The 23,350-nt window shown below is 44.7% G+C and overlaps 1 protein-coding gene across 2 annotated transcripts in view; it reads left to right on the top strand.

The window, feature by feature from the left end:
* arhgef3 (Rho guanine nucleotide exchange factor (GEF) 3) overlaps positions 1 to 23,350 on the top strand; it is a 103,761-nt gene that overhangs the window by 31,782 nt on the left and 48,629 nt on the right. Inside the window, exons 1-2 of one of the 2 annotated variants that reach the window (XM_031828201.1) lie at positions 458 to 790; positions 7,088 to 7,147. In XM_031828201.1, the coding sequence (XP_031684061.1) occupies positions 758 to 790; positions 7,088 to 7,147 (93 nt within the window). In that variant the 5' untranslated portion in view covers positions 458 to 757. Of the gene's footprint in view, positions 1 to 457; positions 791 to 7,087; positions 7,148 to 23,350 lie in introns of those variants that run through there. The other variant, XM_031828089.1, reaches the window with a different exon arrangement.

Below are 23,350 nucleotides of genomic sequence, written 5' to 3'. Positions count from 1 at the left end.
CTAGTCCAACGCTCTAACCACTAGGCTACCCTGCCACCCCGTAAGATGATCACATTGAATGCGATGGTAAACATTGGTTTGCAGGCTATAAAAGTATTTCACACTGTCACACATTTCCAACAGCATGGATTTTTTTTTCAGTGGAAATAAAGCGTTTAAGGCATGTAGTACTGCCAGTTCTTTATTGACCTCAGTAATGGGTGTGAGAAGTGGGCCACAGAACCTAATGGTCATGAGGAGAGGGCAATAGCACTGCATCCCTAATATTGCTCTCTTTATCTGTGGCCAGAGACTGCATTGTCTGTTTGTCTGAGGTAGCAGGGGTAGAGGTAGCAGGGCACGAGGGTGGGCGGTGCACTAACTTTTCGGACGAGAAGAAGAAAAAAACTGTGTGGTCTGTCGGCCTTTGTGACTCGTCAGGCTCGATATAGCATCAGCTCAGTTACTCCTCTCGCTACATCCTGTTGTGAAGCAGCGCGACTCGGCCTCGTCTGGCTGTCGCTCATGCATGGGGCTCTCTCTCTATCACACACTCAAACAGACACAGGCACATACACACCTCTGTGGACCCTGTGTGTGAAGAGCAAGCTGGATGTGAGACCCTTGTTTCCTGGGCTAGCAGAGGAACAGACTAGATCTGAGTCTGTGTGACCTGGGCTATCTGAAGAACAGCCTGGATCTGGGCTAGCAGTGGCCCTCAGTGGGAAAGGAAACCCTTAACGTGACTCTGGGGAACAAACCGGCTCAGGGGTCCCTCATGATGGGGTGTTGTCTGTTTGTTCATCAGAAGGTGAGTAAGAGGAGAGGTCTTATAGGTACCAACCTGCTCTGGAGGATAGTTATAGTGAGAGTCCTACCAACCCTGCTCTGGAGGATAGTTATAGTGAGAGTCCTACCAACCCTGCTCTGGAGGATAGTTATAGTGAGAGTCCTACCAACCCTGCTCTGGGGGATAGTTATAGTGAGAGTCCTACCAACCCTGCTCTGGAGGATAGTTATAGTGAGTGTCCTACCAACCCTGCTCTGGAGGATAGTTATAGTGAGAGTCCTACCAACCCTGCTCTGGAGGATAGTTATAGTGAGAATCCTACCAACCCTGCTCTGGAGGATAGTTATAGTGAGAATCCTACCAACCCTGCTCTGGAGGATAGTTATAGTGAGAGTCCTACCAACCCTGCTCTGGAGGATAGTTATAGTGAGAATCCTACCAACCCTGCTCTGGAGGATAGTTATAGTGAGAGTCCTACCAACCCTGCTCTGGAGGATAGTTATAGTGAGAATCCTACCAACCCTGCTCTGGAGGATAGTTATAGTGAGAATCCTACCAACCCTGCTCTGGAGGATAGTTATAGTGAGAGTCCTACCAACCCTGCTCTGGAGGATAGTTATAGTGAGAATCCTACCAACCCTGCTCTGGAGGATAGTTATAGTGAGAGTCCTACCAACCCTGCTCTGGAGGATAGTTATAGTGAGAATCCTACCAGCCCTGCTCTGGAGGATAGTTATAGTGAGAGTCCTACCAACCCTGCTCTGGAGGATAGTTATAGTGAGAATCCTACCAGCCCTGCTCTGGAGGATAGTTATAGTGAGAATCCTACCAGCCCTGAAATTACCATGTCTTTTATATTTATCTGTTTCAGCCTGCATTACAAGTTAAGTGATAGTTGAATTGCATAACCTGTTGGAAGCCAATAATCAGGCAATGTTAGTAGTACTTCATCCTGCTTAGCTAAGGGAATGCATAAACTGCCACAATAATTATTGTCTCACGGTATAATATTCTTTATTAAATGTTGAACATCATCTGTAATGTTCTATTAGTAGGTTATGCAAAACAAATGTTTGCATTGTCCAATCACACACTACTTACTACCTTTTAGGACAGACCTGTCACATATTAGTGAGATGAACAGGTCTTCACAACATCCTCTGGTCTGGAGGAAACAGAGGTAGTTTCACTGTATAGTCAAACAGAGAGCTAGTCACCATCTGTTGTGTCCCCATGCACTCAATGATCTGTATGATAAGGTGTGTGTGTGTGTGTGTGTGTGTATGTGTGTGTTTGTGTGTGTGTATGTGTGTGTGTGTGTGTGAGTGTATGTGTGTGCGTACATGTGTGTGTGTGGGGGGGGGGGGCTCGTCACCTGTCACTCTTTACACAAAGTGTTTCATGTTCCCTGGATCGGCTGCACCTGCTGTGCCTCTAGAGCAAAGACTTGCCTTAATGTGAACTAGGCTGAGTGAAGCCTTAATGTGAACTAGGCTGAGTGAAGCCTTAATGTGAACTAGGCTGAGTGAAGCCTTAATGTGAACTAGGCTGAGTGAAGCCTTAATGTGAACTAGGCTGAGTGAAGCCTTAATGTGAACTAGGCTGAGTGAAGCCTTAATGTGAACTAGGCTGAGTGAAGCCTTAATGTGAACTAGGCTGAGTGAAGCCTTAATGTGAACTAGGCTGAGTGAATATAAACTAGTGAAACGTTTTGACACTAAGCTAACATGTTCTTTATGTATGATTCTTTCCAGGGGAAGAAAATGATTTATTTATACCTGGTGTTGGTCTACGAGATGGGGGCTGGGGGTTGTAGGGCTTGTTGCACTGGAAAAGGGCAAAGGGTTGGTGATGGAAAAGGGCAGGGGGTTGGTGATGGAAAAGGGCAGGGGGTTGGTGATGGAGAAGGGCAGGGGGTTGGTGATGGAGAAGGGAGGGGGGTTGGTGATGGAGAAGGGAAGGGGTTGATGGAGAAGGGAAGGGGGTTGGTGATGGAGGAGGGCAGGGGGTTGGTGATGGAGAAGGGAAGGGAAGGGGGCGATGGAGAAGGGAAGGGGGTTGGTGATGGAGAAGGGAAGGGGGTTGGTGATGGAGAAGGGAAGGGGGTTGGTGATGGAGAAGGGAAGGGAAGGGGGTTGGTGATGGAGAAGGGAAGGGGGTTGGTGGGGGGGAAGGGCAGGGGGTTGGTGATGGAGAAGGGCAGGGGGTTGGTGATGGGGAAGGGAAGGGGGTGATGGAGAAGGGCAGGGGGTTGGTGATGGAGAAGGAAAGGGGGTTGGTGATGGCGAAGGGAAGGGGGTTGGTGATGGAGGAGGGCAGGGGGTTGGTGATGGAGAAGGGCAGGGGGTTGGTGATGGAGAAGGGAAGGGAAGGGGGTGATGGAGAAGGGCAGGGGGTTGGTGATGGAGAAGGGAAGGGGGTTGGTGATGGAGAAGGGAAGGGAAGGGGGTGATGGAGAAGGGAAGGGGGTTGGTGATGGAGAAGGGCAGGGGGTTGGTGATGGAGAAGGGAAGGGAAGGGGGTGATGGAGAAGGGCAGGGGGTTGGTGATGGAGAAGGGAAGGGGGTTGGTGATGGAGAAGGGAAGGGAAGGGGGTGATGGAGAAGGGAAGGGGGTTGGTGATGGAGAAGGGAAGGGGGTTGGTGATGGAGAAGGGAAGGGGGTTGGTGATGGAGAAGGGAAGGGGGTTGGTGGTGGAGAAGGGAAGGGGTTGGTGATGGAGAAGGGAAGGGGGTTGGTGATGGAGAAGGGAAGGGAAGGGGGTTGGTGATGGAGAAGGGAAGGGGGTTAGTGATGGAGGATGGCAGGGGGTTAGTGATGGAGGATGGCAGGGGGTTGGTGATGGAGAAGGGAAGGGGGTTGGTAATGGAGGATGGCAGGGGGTTAGTGATGGAGGATGGCAGGGGGTTGGTGATGGAGAAGGGAAGGGGGTTGGTGATGGAGGATGGCAGGGGGTTGGTGATGGAGAAGGGAAGGGGGTTAGTGATGGAGGATGGCAGGGGGTTGGTGATGGAGGAGGGCAGGGGGTTGGTGATGGAGAAGGGAAGGGAAGGGGGCGATGGAGAAGGGAAGGGAAGGGGGTTGGTGATGGAGAAGGGAAGGGGGTTGGTGATGGAGAAGGGAAGGGGGTTGGTGGTGGAGAAGGGAAGGGGGTTGGTGGTGGAGAAGGGAAGGGAAGGGGGTTGGTGATGGAGAAGGGAAGGGGGTTGGTGGGGGGGAAGGGCAGGGGGTTGTTGATGGAGAAGGGAAGGGAAGGGGGTTGGTGATGGAGGAGGGCAGGGGGTTGGTGATGGAGAAGGGAAGGGGGTTGGTGATGGAGAAGGGAAGGGGGTTGGTGATGGAGAAGGGAAGGGGGTTGGTGGTGGAGAAGGGAAGGGGTTGGTGATGGAGAAGGGAAGGGAAGGGAAGGGGGTTGGTGATGGAGAAGGGAAGGGGGTTGGTGATGGAGAAGGGCAGGGGGTTGGTGATGGAGAAGGGAAGGGGGTTAGTGATGGAGGATGGCAGGGGGTTAGTGATGGAGGATGGCAGGGGGTTGGTGATGGAGAAGGGAAGGGAAGGGGGTGATGGAGAAGGGAAGGGGGTGATGGAGGAGGGCAGGGGGTTGGTGATAGAGGAGGGAAGGGGGTGATGGAGAAGGGAAGGGGGTGATGGAGGAGGGCAGGGGGTTGGTGATAGAGAAGGGAAGGGGGTGATGGAGAAGGGAAGGGGGTGATGGAGGAGGGCAGGGGGTTGGTGATAGAGAAGGGAAGGGGGTGATGGAGAAGGGAAGGGGGTTGGTGATGGAGAAGGGAAGGGAAGGGGGTGATGGAGGAGGGCAGGGGGTTGGTGATGGAGAAGGGAAGGGGGTTGGTGATGGAAGAGGGCAGGGGGTTGGTGATGGAGAAGGGCAGGGGGTTGGTGATGGAGAAGGGAAGGGGGTTGGTGATGGAGAAGGGAAGGGGGTTGGTGATGGAGAAGGGAAGGGGGTTGGTGATGGAGAAGGGCAGGGGGTTGGTGATGGAGAAGGGAAGGGAAGGGGGTTGGTGATGGAGAAGGGAAGGGAAGGGGGTTGGTGATGGAGAAGGGAAGGGGGTTGGTGATGGAGAAGGGCAGGGGGTTGGTGATGGAGAAGGGCAGGGGGTTGGTGATGGAGAAGGGAAGGGAAGGGGGTTGTTGACTCCAGGCTTCATCGTACTATCCATGTCAGAATGTCTCTGCAAACTAACTGTATATATATCAATATCTTCAATATAGATATGTCACTCTAATGTTAATGAAGAAATGTTCATTGTAAGATAAAGCTCTGTAAGGTTTCACTATCAATTGGAAGTGAATCTTTCAGTTCCATGAACTATGACTGGTTTCCTTTCAGACGAACCAGTTGTGTTTCTCTGAATGCTTAATAAGATTTAAAATAATGATGACCTAGAGTAGTCAGTTTACCGGAAAACGTTATCTCCAGAAACTATGGTAGAACTAAGGGCGCCAGTCATTTCCTGTTAAGAAAAGTTTTTTCATCATGTGTAACATACATTCTCACTCATCATTATTCACGATCCATTCAGGACTATCCGTAACCATGGTAGCATCCACATTAATGTAGAAGTGTTTAGAAACAAATTATATTCTTATTTACAATAACAGTGACTCCAAAATTAAATCAATTTCTATTGGGCACAAAATAATCTGAAACACAACCAAAACAAACAGCAAATGCATCCAACAAGTTTGTGTAGTCACAAGCTTAATGTAATCATTGCGCACTAGGAACATGGGACCAAATCCTACATTTTGACTACTTTAATACACATGAAATTGTCCCAATACTTTTGGTCCCCTAAAATGGGGGACTATGTACAAAAAGTGCTGTCATTTTTTACTGAACTACCCTCATAGTCATTGTATCATTTCAAATCCAAAGTGCTGGAGTACAGAGCCAAAACAACAAAATGATCACGGTCCCAATACTTTTGGAGCTCACTGTAGTGTTTAGATACGTCTGTGCTACCAAGACTGTTTGCATAAGGCTTCCATACAGTATGTAACACGCTCCAAACAACACACTTGTCTGCGTTGTGCTCCATGTGGCCCATTGTTCACCTCGAGAAGATCCGTTGGAGTGTGTTGTGATGTTCTGTTTAAAGTAGGAAGGATGTGTCATTGTTGTGTTCAGCTCAGCTCCAGACAATGTGTGTGCGTCTGTGGAGACGTTGTGGAGACAATACACAAGCTTTTTGGAGAGATTTTTGTGAGGACAAACTCTGTTGTTTCAGGCCAAATATACATCAGTTGTACAACCTGAGTGTCTACCGTGTTGTACTGAGTGCACATACATCATTCATGTTTCTCTCTGTGCTTCCTGTGTTCCATTACATACATTGTTCAACTGCTCTCCCTGACCTCAGAGAAGCCCTGGTAGCCAAGCTGGAGAACACTTGTTGTCATGGAAATTAAACTGTTATAGGGCAACAATAATAACACACTACAGCCTGTGGAGAATACAATGCCAAGTAGAAGGAAACAGCGGATGGAATCCATTTAGACTAACTGCTGCTAGGCCCGTAAATATAGCAGCCTAGTTTATCTACTAAAATGGTTGGGGAAGAGCCAACTATTAAGTGCACCAGTGATTGGCTTACTGTATGCTGGATTTCTGTTAGCCTGAGGCACATGGATGTTTCATTCCTATTGAAACTCTGAATCGGAGTATGAAAAATATAGGAATAGGCTTTACCTCTTCTTCTCACTGGCCTCATAGCCTCCATATAGAAAGAGGCTGTACCTCTTCTTCTCACTGGCCTCATAGCCTCCATATAGAAAGAGGCTGTACCTCTTCTTCTCACTGGCCTCATAGCCTCCATATAGAAAGAGGCTGTACCTCTTCTTCTCACTGGCCTCATAGCCTCCATATAGAAAGAGGCTGTACCTCTTCTTCTCACTGGCCTCATAGCCTCCATATAGAAAGAGGCTGTACCTCTTCTTCTCACTGGCCTCATAGCCTCCATATAGAAAGAGGCTGTACCTCTTCTTCTCACTGGCCTCATAGCCTCCATATAGAAAGAGGCTGTACCTCTTCTTCTCACTGGCCTCATAGCCTCCATATAGAAAGAGGGTGTACCTCTTCTTCTCACTGGCCTCATAGCCTCCATACCTTCATTTAATCTTTATCAATCACGAAAGACCCTAAAGGTTAGAAACCCTCTTTGGTTTTCATAGGTCAACCTGTAGCTTAGCAACCGTGTGAGGTAGTAAATTACTTTAATTCAGTTGCTCTCGTGTTACTTAACTTCAATGTTGTCCCTAAAACTCACCCTTTGTGTTGTTATTGTGTGTTTACAGAAGAAGAGGAAACAGATGAGGGATGTGGACTCTCTCAGCCTGTGCAGTCTGGACATCAACGTGAGTACAGATTCAACTCAGAACACTGGCTTAGTCTTCACCCCTCCTTTCCACTCTATCGCTGTCTCTCTGACATTAACTTGTTAGGATCATCTTAAACACCTTTGTATGGTAGCTCCCATCTCTCCTCCCCTTACCGATAAGTGATATTCTAAACAACAACGTCAATTGCTCCGGAGCTGTATTTTCAAAGACAAGACTGAAGAAACCTTGACACACCAGACAGTGTGTAGCTCAGTCAAAGGACAAAATAAAAAATGCCTCATGGCATCAGTGATAAGTTACAGTACAGTATATCAAATCAAATCAAATGTATTTATATAGCCCTTCGTACATCAGCTGATATCTCAAAGTGCTGTACAGAAACCCAGCCTAAAACCCCAAACAGCAAGCAATGCAGGTGTATATGCCTTGAACTTGTGTTGGCTGTTGGCTGTTTCCACAGAATACATTGAGCGTGTCCAAACACAAAACCAACCATGTGGAATCTACTTCAATGTGTTTTTCTACTTAGCTCCTCTTTAAAGTGTAGAGGCAGCAGATCTGGGTGATAATGGAAGCTGTGAGTGTATCTGGGTGGGGTGTCAGTTGATTGACAGGTCCAGAACTGGAGAAGACAGATCTGGGTGTGGGATGTATGAGGTCAGATGTGAGGTGGAACTGTTGTGTTTGAATGCAGAGCATTGTGATTTTACTGTCTTTGTCCGACCATTGTTTTTAAAACAGCACTCCTCCCTTTACCGTTTTAAAATGATATAACTCAGGTTGTAAAGTCAGACAGAAATAGGAAACATTTCTCCATGGAATGAATTGTTTATTTTAGATACAAACGGTTTCTAATAGATCCAATCTATTTTTGGATTATCTTGTAAACACTTCATTGTGTTATTATCTTTAGCTATAGACAGTCAAACTTGTTTTCAGTATTCTAGTCAACACATTCCTTACCTACAGTTCCTACTATTATTAAGGTTTTATTTTTTAATTCATACATTTTTATTTAAGAGCACATCAATGATAAGTAGTAAACTTTTATTTTAGGAGTTACGGCCAGGCCATGTCCTGTGTAATGTAATCTAGCCCCGTGTTAGTTTGACTGGAGTCCATGGCAAGCAGATTGCAGGACTGGGCAGGACCGGGCAGGACCGGCAGGACTGGGCGGGACTGGGCAGGACTGGGCAGGACCGGGCAGGACTGGGCAGGACTGGGCAGGACCGGGCAGGACCGGGCAGGACTGGGCAGGACTGGGCAGGACCGGGCAGGACCAGAGCTTGTGCCAGGGCAGGGATAGTCTAGAGCCAGTACTACAGCCAGGGGTAAGGGTAGGGAGGTGATATGGTGCCACTTGCCTGTTTGGCCTGTGTTCAGCAGTGTGACTGACTGACTAACTGGCCTGGTCGGGCTCACACAATGGCCAGGCCTCGTAGCGACAAGGCCAAGGCTCCGCTGGCAGGGGACCACTGGAAAAGGAGGCCAACTATTGTTTCTCACTGCTTTTCCTTCTGCTGAGGAACCTATTGATCGCTATCAAGCGACTCAACGGTAAATCTACAATAACAACAACATGCTGTGGATTGTCGTAATAGGCTGTACACTCGTTAACGATAGCAGGGCCAGATGGGATGTGTGCACTGCTGGAGCTAGGAACACAAGCATTTCACTACACGCGCAATAACATCTGATAAATAAGTGTAATACAATTTGATTCGATTTTTTGATTTGATTTGATGCTTCTAAACCAAAGTGACGTGTATTCCACATAGGACGCTCCTCTCTAATTATAGGAGTCTATATATTGTAAGAAAAAATGTTGTTGATAAAACGGATAAGCGCACCCCTATGGAAGCTTTCTTGATGCTTCCAGAATCACTACAACATGTAGAACTTTGCTCCAAACTTTATTTGCAGGGTTCAACAACAGCACACGTCCGTGGTCTTGTTCTGTAGATCTGTGTATTCCAGATCATAGCTAGATATGTGAAAGGTATTCAACCACTCTTTGAGGGAAATGGCAAAATATCTTGTTTTGCCACACTACCAAGTCTGGTTTTCACTCGGCTATTGGAATGAACGTGAGACAGCCAGATAACGAGGTTAACCTGGGGGCCCACCTGTAAGTAACAACACAGCACAATTTAGTATTCTGTCTAAATCTGTCTAATCCAGCATGATAATAGTTTCATCTGGATTTGAGGACTAATACATTAATGACACTGATTCTTAGAACTGGCTGCCCACTCGCCACAGGACACAACCACACAACAAGACTAATGAGACGATTAAAGTATTCAATCAGGACCAAATACAAGCCCTTTATTCTGAGCTAAACATGGCATCCTAAAGAGAAACGTCATTTTCATCATCTCCAGCACCACAACATCAACATACAGTATGTGAAAATGGCGTGTTTCTATGTTCTGTAGTAAAAAAAGATAAGAGGACGATGAGTGTTTCCACATTGTCAACCAATTAGTAGGCAATTAGTAGCCATTGCCTCCTCATAAATGGTTAAAATCACATGAAGCACACAGATGATGTCATTGGAAACACATCTCCCTCCATTTTCACATACACTACATGACGAAAAGTATATGGACACTTGCTTGTTGAACATCTCATTCCAAAATCCTGGGCATTAATATGGAGTTGGTGCCCCCTTTGCTGCTATAACAGCCTCCACTCTTCTGGGAAGGCTTTCCACTAGATGTTGGAACATTGCTATGGGGACTTTCTTCCATTCAGCCACAAGAGCATTAGTGAGGTTGGGGACTGATGTTGGCCGATTAGACCTGGGGTTGAGGTATTGGTAAGGGCTCTGTGCAGGCCAGTCAAGTTCTTCAACACCGATCTCGACAAACCATTTCTGTATGGACCTTGCTTTGTGCATGGGGGCATTGTCATGCTGAAACAGGAAAGGTCCTTCCACAAACTATTACCACAAAGTTTGAAGCACAGAATTGTCTAGAATGTCATTGTATGCTGTAGCGTTAAGCTTTCCCTTCACTGGAACTAAAGGAGCCTAGTCCGAACCATGAAAAACAACCCCAGACCATTATTCCACTATTCATTGGGACAGGCAGCGTTCGCCTGGCATCCGCCAAACCCATACACGTCCGTCAGACTGCCAGATGGTGAAGCGTAATTCATCACTCCAGAGAACGCGTTTCCACTGCTCCAGAATCCAATGGCGGCGCGCTTTACACCCTCCAGTCGAAGGTTGGCATTGCGCATGGTGATCTTAGGCTTGTGTGCGTCTGCTCGGCCATGGAAACCCATTTCATGAAGCTCCTGGCGAAGGTTAGGATTGCGCATGGTGATCTTAGGCTTGTGTGCGGCTGCTCGGCCATGGAAACCCATTTCATGAAGCTCCTGGTGAACAGTTATTGTGCTGACTTTGCTTCCATAGGCAGTTTGGAACTAGGTAGTGAGTGTTGCAACCGAGGACAGACGATTTTTATCCGTTCTGTGAGCTTGTGTGGCCTACCACTTCGTGGCTGTCCCGCTGTTGCTCTTAGATGTTTCCACTTCACATTAACAGCACTTACTGTTGACCAGGGCAGATCTAGCAGAGCAGAAATTTTACGAACTGACTTGTTGGAAAGGTGGCATCCTATGACAGTGCCACGTTGAAAGTCACTTTGAGGACAATACAGTGCCACTGACACGGCCTGCAACGAAAACATGCGGTCTCTCCTTCACTGCAGCCGAAGTGAGTAAGACATTTAAACGTGTTAACCCTCGCAAGGCTGCAGGCCCAGACGGCATCCCCAGCCGCGCCCTCAGAGCATGCGCAGACCAGCTGGCCGGTGTGTTTACGGACATATTCAACCAATCCCTATACCAGTCTGCTGTTCCCACATGCTTCAAGAGGGCCACCATTGTTCCTGTTCCCAAGAAAGCTAAGGTAACCGAGCTAAACGACTACCGCCCCGTAGCACTCACATCCGTCATCATGAAGTGCTTTGAGAGACTAGTCAAGGACCATATCACCTCCACCCTACCTGACACCCTTGACCCACTCCAATTTGCTTACCGCCCAAATAGGTCCACAGACGATGCAATCTCAACCACTCTGCACACTGCCCTAACCCATCTGGACAAGAGGAATACCTATGTGAGAATGCTGTTCATCGACTACAGCTCGGCATTCAACCATAGTACCCTCCAAGCTCGTCATCAAGCTCGAGACCCTGGGTCTCGACCCCGCCCTGTGCAACTGGGTACTGGACTTCCTGACGGGCCGCCCCCAGGTGGTGAGGGTAGGCAACAACATCTCCTCCCCGCTGATCCTCAACACTGGGGCCCCACAAGGGTGCGTTCTGAGCCCTCTCCTGTACTCCCTGTTCACCCACGACTGCGTGGCCACGCACGCCTCCAACTCAATCATCAAGTTTGCGGACGACACAACAGTGGTAGGCTTGATTACCAACAACGACGAGACGGCCTACAGGGAGGAGGTGAGGGCCCTCGGAGTGTGGTGTCAGGAAAATAACCTCACACTCAACGTCAACAAAACTAAGGAGATGATTGTGGACTTCAGGAAACAGCAGAGGGAACACCCCCCCATCCACATCGATGGAACAGTAGTGGAGAGGGTAGCAAGTTTTAAGTTCCTCGGCATACACATCACAGACAAACTGAATTGGTCCACTCACACAGACAGCATCGTGAAGAAGGCGCAGCAGCGCCTCTTCAGCCTCAGGAGGCTGAAGAAATTCGGCTTGTCACCAAAAGCACTCACAAACTTCTACAGATGCACAATCGAGAGCATCCTGGCGGGCTGTATCACCGCCTGGTATGGCAACTGCACCGCCCTCAACCGTAAGGCTCTCCAGAGGGTAGTGAGGTCTGCACAACGCATCACCGGGGGCAAACTACCTGCCCTCCAGGACACCTACACCACCCGATGCTACAGGAAGGCCATAAAGATCATCAAGGACATCAACCACCCGAGCCACTGCCTGTTCACCCCGCTGTCATCCAGAAGGCGAGGTCAGTACAGGTGCATCAAAGCTGGGACCGAGAGACTGAAAAACAGCTTCTATCTCAAGGCCATCAGACTGTTAAACAGCCACCACTAACATTGAGAGGCTACTGCCAACACACTGTCAATGCCACTGACTCTACTCCAGCCACTTTAATCATGGGAATTGACGGGAAATGATGTAAATATATCGCTAGCCACTTTAAACAATGCTACCTTATATAATGTTACTTACCCTACATTATTCATCTCATATGCATACGTAGATACTGTACTCTATATCATCGACTGCATCCTTATGTAATACATGTATCACTAGCCACTTTAACTATGCCACTTGGTTTACATACTCATCTCATATGTATATACTGTACTCGATATCATCTACTGTATCTTGCCTATGCTGCTCTGTACCATCACTCATTCATATATCCTTATGTACATATTCTTTATCCCCTTACACTCTGTATAAGACAGTAGTTTTTTGGGGGGAATTGTTAGTTAGATTACTTGTTCGTTATTACTGCATTGTCGGAACTAGAAGCACAAGCATTTCGCTACACTCGCAATAACATCTGCTAACCATGTGTATGTGACAAATAAATTTGATTTGATTTGATTTTGATCTCTTCAGTAAGGCCATTCTACTGCCAATGTTTGTTTATGGAGATTGCATGGCTGTGTGCTCAATTTTATGTCAGCAACGGGTGTGGCTGAAATAGACCGAATCCACTCATTTGAAGGGGTGTCCACATAATTTTGTATATATAGTGTATGTTTATGTTGGGGTGGTGTTGGAGATTAATATGAAGTTGAACCTTTTATAAATGTTGCTGTAAGAGTAATTGGTTTCATGTGAGAAAGTTGTTCTGTGCTGTAAATCAAGTTTATTTATCTACCCGTGTGTGTGTGTGTGTGTGTGTGTGTGTGTGTGTGTGTGTGTGTGTGTGTGTGTGTGTGTGTGTGTGTGTGTGTGTGTGTGTGTGTGTATTTGGCTGGATACAGGAGTGCAGAGAGCGGAATATTTAACAGGACAGAGAGGAATCAACAAACCACAACAGCCTTCAACTGTCTAGACCATTTTGCACTAACACTCTCTGTCATTAAAATAGATGGCTTCGTGAGAAAGAGGAAGTATAAATGTAGAAACATTTCTATGATTAGAACCATTTACAGTATGATAGTGTATACTCTCTCCAAGTTGGTCCAAGCCCTCTGTAACAGACTCCCTTGGTATCATGTAAAATGACACAACACCTTACCAAATGCAAAGAAAACGTCAGCCCAACAAGTGGCAGAGCACAGACATTATCTCCTACTTAGATTAAATACAAACTTGTATGCAATATTTTGTTTCCAGGTAAGAACCCTTTTCAGTTCCAAGTAGAAACATTTTGAGTTCCATATACTGTAGAACCCTCTCCAAAAGGGTTCTACCTGGAAGTAAAAGGGTTGTACCTGGAACCAAAACGGGTTCTTCAAAGGGTTATCTTATTGGGGACAGCCAAATAACTCTATTAGCTCCAAATAACTCTAATAATATTTATTTAAAGGGAACAAAACATCAGAGAGCATTGCTCATCTCCATATGTGCTGTTAGAACCAGAGTCAGTAATAAACATTACAGTACAGTACAACAGCTTTCAGTTCTCACTGACTAACACTGAGGGTCTCTCACATCACTGTCACTACAGCAGTGTGTCGGAATAATCTTTTACATGTGACACGTCACTGTCACTGTAGCATGGGCCTTTCTAGAGAGAAGGCTGGCAAAGATAGTCATTATTATGCATTGCAGTCCCCCAGTTTGTTTGTCATGTTTTTATCGGGACAGACAACAATTGGCATCTGTCTTCACCTGTCTAGTCATGTTTGATTAAATTCAATATGAGCTCGATTGGTTTTTCATTTTGCATTTGCGTCAGCAGCTTCAATTGTATGGAATGATCCATTCACTCTTGTGAGAAAATAGACAGCCTCTGATGTAAGCAGCTTTGTAATACAGAAGATGCCTTGATTATTCATTAATTCATTCACTCATCCATTAACCCATTCATTCACTCATCCTTTAACCCATTCATTCACTCATCCATTAATCCATTCATTCACTCATCCATTAACCCATTCATTCACTCATCCATTAATCCATTCATTCACTCATCCATTAACCCATTCATTCACTCATCCATTAACCCATTCGTTCACTCATCCATTAACCCATTCATTCACTCATCCATTAACCCCTTCATTCACTCATCAATTAACCCCTTCATTCACTCATCCATTAACCCCTTCATTCACTCATCCATTAACCCCTTCATTCACTGATTCATTCACTCACTCAGTCATTCATTCATTCACCAAAGAGCAGTTGTGGATATGATACAGACAAACAGAAACAAACACCAGAACCCAGACATGAATTCTGATCCCATAACATATGATTGTGTCAGAGCTATGGGTAACTGAGTAGTGGTCTACTGGACCAACCAGGTTTATGGCTAACAGGTCACATCCTCAGTCTCTCATGAAGATCTAAGCTTTGATTATATCCTGCATATGGTTCAGTGGAAGATGTGTCAGATCTGTATCTGATGTTTGTGGTGGGGTCAGAGGACTCAGAACCGTCTCTGTGGTGATGATCCCACGCGTGGCACTATTTCCTCTGAACTAACTCAGACAGCTACAGCAGGCAAATAGTCAACATCTCCCAGGTCTCTCTTGGTCAAACAGACCAGGTTCTTTCTGAACCCTGGCAAAGCGAGGCTAATAAACATTGTTCAGAGATTTTTTTTAAACAAACAAGTGAAAACTGTGAACAATGTGCTTGCGTCTGTGAGCTGGGGATAAAATATATTCATGTTAATTCCTTTTTGCCTGGAAATGCCTCTTGAAAATGATGTAAAAGACTGAAGTAAAAACAACAAGCCAAAACAATGGCCTTAAAACCAACTCAGTGGAGACTTGAGGAAGGACCCCTTAAGACAACACATCAGTCCGTGTTTTGCCCCAACAACGTCCTGCCAGGACTGACAAGTGAAGTGATCAGTCAGTCAGTCAGTCTGTCTGTCTGTCTGTCTGTCTGTCTGTCTGTCTGTCTGTCTGTCTGTCTGTCTGTCTGTCTGTCTGTCTGTCTGTCTGTCTGTCTGTCTGTCTGTCTGTCTGTCTGTCTGTCTGTCTGTCTGTCTGTCTGTCTGTCTGTCTGTTTTCAGGACAGGTGAGTCAGGGGTTTACCTTCCTGTGTTCCTCGGGCCAGAGAATAGAGACCACTGCTCTATCCTGGCGGACAGGAAGCCTGACATCAGTTAGCATTGTATAAATAACCTTGCCATGGGCTCTACCCCCTCTCTTCTTACAATGCAGCCTAATATAGTCCTGAAGACTTGGTTCAGGCAGGTTTGTAGTATTGCAGGTACTACTTAGGTACATAACACTGAGCTGCAGTGAATCAAATAATTAGTCAATTAGATGTAGTTCATGTCTGGCATGGATATTATTCACAATATGCACCCAATAAAAAAACACAGCACATGGACAGTGGGATTATTACGTGGTCATTGGATAGTTGTTTCGATGTAGAGAATCTGTTGATAGATTCACATAACCATCCGCAGTCCTAGAGGACACAGTTATCAGTAGTCCTAGAGGACACAGTTATCAGTAGTCCTAGAGGACACAGTTATCAGTAGTCCTAGAAGACACAGTTATCAGTAGTCCTAGAGAACACAGTTATCAGTAGTCCTAGAGAACACAGTTATCAGTAGTCCTAGAGGACACAGTTATCAGTAGTCCTAGAGGACACAGTTATCAGTAGTCCTAGAAGACACAGTTATCAGTAGTCCTAGAAGACACAGTTATCAGTAGTCCTAGAAGACACAGTTATCAGTAGTCCTAGAATACACAGTTATCAGTAGTCCTAGAAGACACAGTTATCAGTAGTCCTAGAAGACACAGTTATCAGTAGTCCTAGAGGACACTGTTATCAGTAGTCCTAGAGGACACAGTTATCAGTAGTCCTAGAAGACACAGTTATCAGTAGTCCTAGAAGACACAGTTATCAGTAGTCCTAGAAGACACAGTTATCAGTAGTCCTAGAAGACACAGTTATCAGTAGTCCTAGAGGACACAGTTATCAGTAGTCCTAGAGGACACAGTTATCAGTAGTCCTAGAAGACACAGTTATCAGTAGTCCTAGAAGACACAGTTATCAGTAGTCCTAGAAGACACAGTTATCAGTAGTCCTAGAATACACAGTTATCAGTAGTCCTAGAAGACACAGTTATCAGTAGTCCTAGAGGACACTGTTATCAGTAGTCCTAGAGGACACAGTTATCAGTAGTCCTAGAAGACACAGTTATCAGTAGTCCTAGAAGACACAGTTATCAGTAGTCCTAGAAGACACAGTTATCAGTAGTCCTAGAAGACACAGTTATCAGTAGTCCTAGAAGACACAGTTATCAGTAGTCCTAGAGGACACAGTTATCAGTAGTCCTAGAGGACACAGTTATCAGTAGTCCTAGAAGACACAGTTATCAGTAGTCCTAGAAGACACAGTTATCAGTAGTCCTAGAAGACACAGTTATCAGTAGTCCTAGAAGACACAGTTATCAGTAGTCCTAGAAGACACAACTAGCAATTGTCGGGGCCTCTTTCCTGTTGACTGTCTGTATGGGGGGTCCTGTTAAGGGAACTCCTCAGTGAGGGCGAGAGACCCGAGAGGGGGAAGAGAGAGAGGGGAGAGAGGTGAGGGGGTCTGTAGGTACTCAGGTCATGTACAGGGTTGTGTGCAGTAGCTACAGCATGAAAGAAAACTGAGCAAAATGGGGAGTGATCACCTGAACTGTTCCCGTCCAAAAAGTATGAATTAAGAAATGTTCCGTTGCTATTGTGTAACACAACCTGGTATGATCTGTCAGCCAGCTGTGTGTTTAGGTCAACCCTGGGTTAGCTGGCTAACTAGCTGTTTCAGGGGAGGCCAGCTGTGCGTTTAGGTCAACCCTGGGTTAGCTGGCTACCTAGCTGTTTCAGGGGAGGCCAGCTGTGTGTTATGTCAACCCTGGGTTAGCTGGCTAACTAGCTGTTTCAGGGGAGGCCAGCTGTGTGTTTAGGTCAACCCTTGGTTAGCTGGCTAACTAGCTGTTTCAGGGGAGGCCAGCTGTGTGTTTAGGTCAACCCTGGGTTAGCTGGCTAACTAGCTGTTTCAGGGGTGGCCAGCTTTGTGTTATGTCAACCCTGGGTTAGCTGGCTAACTAGCTGTTTCAGGGGAGACCAGCTGTGCGTTTAGATCAACCCTGGGTTATCTGGCTAACTAGCTGTTTCAGGGGTGGCCAGCTGTGTGTTTAGGTCAACCCTTGGTTAGCTGGCTAACTAGCTGCTTCACGGGAGACCAGCTGTATGCTTCTACCTATCTGTTCTCTGGTGATTTGCCGGGAAATTGAAGGTTATAAAATCAGAGTGCCAGGCAAACAGCATTCCTGGGCCTGCATAGCGTGCGAGAACTGTGTGTGTGTGTTGCTCATCGTGCCCCAGGGGATCAGACGGCTAGTTCTCCACAGTGAAAACACTGACTGAGGCCTGTTACAGCAGGAGGTTGTTCCCAGTCATCATAAAGTACTTATACACACACACACACACACACACACACACACACACACACACACACACACACACACACACACACACACACACACACACACACACACACACACACACACACACACTTATTTCAGACAGAAGATGTGGTATGTTCCCTGTCAGAAAAGAATTGGCAATGCTTATTTGACCCCCTTTCAAACAGCCCCTTGTTTAAAATGCCATGGTTTTTTTGTTTTTTTGCCTCTTGAAAATGATGTCACAGACTGAAGTAAAAACAAGCCAAAACAAGATACATTTGTGCGATTTCTGTCTGTATTTGAATGTGTCTAATCACACGTTCGCTCAGACCCGTCTGACCAGTGGAACAGCATGATGGACAGTGTGGTATTTTGGTCAACAGTCCAGTTCTATCTGAAATCACTTCCTGTTAATTTACTACTCAGATTCCTCAGTGACAGCTCTGTGTTTGTGGTAGCTGGTTAGCTGCCTTTCTTTCTTTCCCTCTCTGTCTGTCATCTAGACAAACTAGAAGCTGATATACCCTGTGTGTGCTTTTAGTATCATTTTCAGATGTTTGAGCTTTCAATAGTCTGTGTTATCTACCCTGGTGCAACAGGTTGTCAAACTCTGTTTGAGTTCTAACTTCTAAAATCATTTGAGACATTATTTCTCAGCTATGGTTCTGATTCTTTCTCAGCTATGGTTCTGATAGTGGATTCTTTCTGAGCTATGGTTCTGATAGTGGATTCTTAATCAACTATGGTTCTGATAGTGGATTCTTAATCAACTATGGTTCTGATAGTGGATTCTTTCTCAGCTATGGTTCTGATAGTGGATTCTTTCTCAGCTATGGTTCTGATAGTGGATTCTTAATCAACTATGGTTCTGATAGTGGATTCTTTATCAACTATGGTTCTGATAGTGGATTCTTTATCAGCTATGGTTCTGATAGTGGATTCTTTATCAGCTATGGTTCTGATAGTGGATTCTTTATCAGCTATGGTTCTGATAGTGGATTCTTTATCAGCTATGGTTCTGATAGTGGATTCTTTATCAGCTATGGTTCTGATAGTGGATTCTTTATCAGCTATGGTTCTGATAGTGGATTCTTTATCAGCTATGGTTCTGATTGTGGATTCTTCCTCCGCTATGGTTCTGATTGTGGATTCTTTCTCAGCTATGGTTCCGATAGTGGATTCTGCCTGTACCCTACTGCCTTGTACCCTACTGCCTTGTACCCTACTGCCTGTACCCTACTGCCTAGTACTCTACTGCCTAATACCATACTGACTGGTAACGCCACCATCTCCTGACCCAAATTCTGACAGGTTGTTTGATACCGCACCACAGCAAAGAGAACTGGCTTTTATACGGAATCTTTGAACGCCACTTTACTGAGCTGAGCTGCTGAGCTATATCAACAAGCAATTTTGACCTTCACCTATATATCTTCTGAAGAGCTAATTCATTCATTCCTTCGCTTAGAGTCACTACAGATGCTGTATCTTAATTTGGTCATCCTGTTGTTGCAGGAATGTTCCTGCGCAGCAGGAAATGCAAACTTGTAGTGTATTCAAGGTCTTAGTGTAATTTCCACTTTAAAATGTCAGACTTGATTATCCCTAATGAAAAATGTATTAACCCCTACAAAAAATGTCAGACTTGATTATCCCTAATGAAAAATGTATTAACCCCTACAAAAAATGTCAGACTTGATTATCCCTAATGCAAAATGTATTAACCCCTACAAAAAATGTCCATTCATTATAATTTCACATAATAATTCACATTTCCTGTTGCTGCAGGACAATTTTCCTGCTGAAGCAAACTGGCTCGAAGTAAGATCCAACATCTCTATCCATCTCTCTTCTCCAGTATGCAGAGATGGTTACAGAGCACTATTACAACTGTCAAAATCATAACAACATATGTATAGTATCTAACCAGTGACAAACAGCAGAGTTGATATAGGACTGATACTTGGTACTATTTAGATTTGCACTTTTTTTTATTCACTAATATTTTACACCTCCAAAGGCAGCTTATTTCAACTTGTTGAAAGTGACATTTGGGTTCACAGAGGGAATAGCATATTTAAATTAGGTCAGACTGACAAAACAGAAATGCCCTTTTATGATTCATCAAGTTTTCCTTTCTCGTCGTCATACATTTTCCTTTTCACATTTCCTCTCTGAAATGGTCAGTATTCCATTGTTAGTGAAACGTCACAGAGATCTTTACGGTTAGTTGATGAAAATGGGCCTTGTGCCATCCCATTCATTCAAAATGATATTCACAGATTATAGCAACATTAGAAATTAGACACTGTTATTCTAGTCTCTGTATCTGTGTGCAGGTTGGTGGTTAGTAAGCACAGGCAATAGCGTTTCAATTTATACCCAGCATGGCCCCCTTTCTTTCCACGAAGGGAAATTGATGTTAATGTTCACATTGAACCCTTAAGTAACACAAACATAGATTTCCAGTGCTAAGGTAGAAAGAGGCCTCCCTCTTCAGTAGTGTAGATCTGAGGTTTGATATGTATGAAGTGTCACGGTTGTGTTTCATTTCTAACATCAAAGAAATGTTTAGCCTTTTTTTATGGCCCTTTAAAGACACATAGTACCTAATGTGTTTTGTCATCTGGAAAGGGAGGTTGGGGTGGCTGCAACAGCTTAGTCACACAAACGGTTTCAAGCCCCATCGAAGCTCATTTTGCCATTTATATTCTGTTGGCAACAAGATATTGTACATGGCATGTGTTGCGATGTGGTCTGAGAATGAACACTTCTAATTTCTGTTAATTTTCATGAGAGATCATCGATTTGCTGTAGGAAAATCTGGAATTAAAGAATTACTGTGTGTGGTCTCTACTGAGCCAAATGAGCCAAATGCCCAGTCTTACCTTCCACAGTAGCTAGCGTTCAGAAAATAGCCTATAATTGTGTAAGTATGTTCCCACTTCAAACCTTGAGAGCCAGTGCCACAGTAGCCTATAATCAGGGCTGGATTAATGCAGGGGTTTACCGGGGCTGAAGCCCCTGGACCAGGCTTGTGGCCTATACAGAACCAGTCAAAAGTTTGGACACATCTACTCATTCCAGGGGTTTTCTTAATTTATTTATTTTTTATTTATTTTTATTAAATTATTTTCTACATTATAGAATAATAGTGAACACATCAAAACCATGAAATAACACATAACTAAAAAAGTGTTAATCAAATAAAAATATATTTTATATTTGAGATTCCTCAAATCCTGGCATTCTCTCAACCAGCTTCATAGGGTAATCACCTGGAATGAATTTCAATTAACAGGTGTACCTTGTTAATTTGTGGAATTTCTTTCCTTCTTAATGCATTTGAGCCAATCAGTTGTGTTGTGACAAGGTAGGGGGGGGTATACAAAAGATAGCCCTATTTGGTAAAATACCAAGTCCATATTATGTCAAGAACAGCTCAAATAAGCAAAACGACAGTTCATCATTACTTTAAGACATGAAGGTCAGTTAATTCAGAAAATGTCAAGAACTTTGAAAGTTTCTTCAAGTGCAGTCATAAAAACTATCAAGCGCTATGATGAAACTTGCTCTAATGAGGACCACCACAAGAAAGGATTATCTGCTGCAGAGGATAAGTTCATTAGAGTTAACTGCACCTCAGAAATTGCAGTCAAATAAATTCTTCACAGAGTTCAAGTAACAGACACATCTCAACATCAACTGTTCAGAGGAGACTGCGTAAATCAGGCCTTCATGGTTGAATTGCTGCAAAGAAACTACTACTAAAGGACACCAATAATACGAAGAGACTTGCTTGGGCCAAGAAACACGAGCAATGGACATTAGACCAGTGGAAATCTGTCCTTTGGTCTAATGAGTCCAAATTTGAGATTTTTGGTTCTAACCGCCATGTCTTTGTGAGACGCAGAGTAGGCGAACGGATGATCTCCACATGTGTGGTCCCCACTGTGAAACATGGAGGAGGTGTGATGGTGTGATGGTATGTGGGTGCATTGCTGGTGACACTGTCAGTAATTTATTTAGAATTCAGGGCACACTTAACCAGCATGGCTACAACAGCATTCTGCAGCGATACCCCATCCCATCTGGTTTATGCTTAGTGGGACTATCATTTGTTTTTCAACGGGACAATGACACAACACATCTCTAGGCTGTGTAAGGGATATTTGACCAAGAAGGAGAGCGATGGAGTGCTGCATCAGATGACCTGGCCTCCAAAATCAACTGACCTCAACCCACTTGAGAGTGTTTGTGATGAGTTGGAATGCAGAAGGAAAAACAGCCAGCAAGTGCTCAGCTTATGTGGGAACTCCTTCAAGACGACTGGAAAAGCATTCCAGGTGAAGCTAGTTGAGAGAATGCCAAGAGTGTGCAAAGCTGTCATCAAGACAAAGGGTGGCTACTTTGAAGAATCTCAAATATAAAATTTATATTTTGATTTGTTTAATAACACTTTTTTGGTTACGACATGATTCCATATGTGTTATTTAATAGTTTTGATGTCTCAGTATTATTCTACAATTTGTATTTTATTAGCCTATCAGAAGATTTGGAGTCATCGCCTATTGGAGGCATGGCTTTGAGTAAGTTATTTTTGGCCACCTGTGAGAGTGAATTTCATTCCAGGTAATGTGTTCATTTGTGCTTTTTTATGATTATATGTACACTGCCAGTACTAAATATTAAATTATATCTGCATAAGTACTGTGATACTAAAGAGCCTGGAATGGTTTTCATTGATGAGATGGTCATCCTTTGGTTACAATATTGTAACTAGTTAATGTAAAAGTCTTATGTAAATAAAGAGTTTGGAGTCATTATTTACACCCAGATGATCAATGTTATAAAGGAGGGCTCGCAGTCAGGACCCTCCTTTTTTATCACAACAGGGTCACATTTATTAGTCACCAAAACATACGAAAACAGACTAACAGGGAAAGACTCCCTGTACCAATAAAAAAACGCTTCTTATAATGTTCTGTTGCAAAACGTTTTTCTACGATCTGCACAAATGAATTTGACCCAGGCCTTTAGTTCAGACCAGTGAGCTTCTCAGCCTCTGGAACAATTATTCTATTTTGAAGTCAAAGAGAGACCCAACCTCCCTATTACTAATTACTATTACTATGAATTACTAATCATAGTCACTTATTATTCAACTAGCTTTTACTGGAACGGTATGTTTACATTTAATGTCCCTATGTCATTTCGTTTTTTCAGATTTTATGTAATGTATTATCAGTTTCAAAACAGGTAGCTTGTAATATGTCAAATACAAGGCTGTGATTATCTGTCTTGAGCAGAACAGTATGTGAAATGTGAAACACAGCTGGTTTGAGGAACTTGTTTATCCACACACACACTGCATTCCTGTCCTCAGCTCACACACCGTTTGGAATTCCTTCACACATAATATTAAGGATCTCTTAAGGATCAGACCCGTTAGCTCAACCGTCCCACGGGTGGGACACCGATTCCATAGAGGCTAACAAATATCATGCCCTAGATGGGCTATAGAGAAGCAACTATGTACATGGCTACAACGCTGAAGGGATGTTGACTTAATGAAAGGGTCTAAATGAAACTGTTACAGAGCGACAG

The sequence above is a fragment of the Oncorhynchus kisutch genome, linkage group LG1, assembly GCF_002021735.2.
Source record: "Oncorhynchus kisutch isolate 150728-3 linkage group LG1, Okis_V2, whole genome shotgun sequence".
In the NCBI taxonomy this organism is placed as follows: domain Eukaryota; kingdom Metazoa; phylum Chordata; class Actinopteri; order Salmoniformes; family Salmonidae; genus Oncorhynchus; species Oncorhynchus kisutch.
The sequence above is the reverse complement of the archived record's forward strand: the minus strand, read 5'-3'. Positions and strand labels throughout refer to the sequence as shown.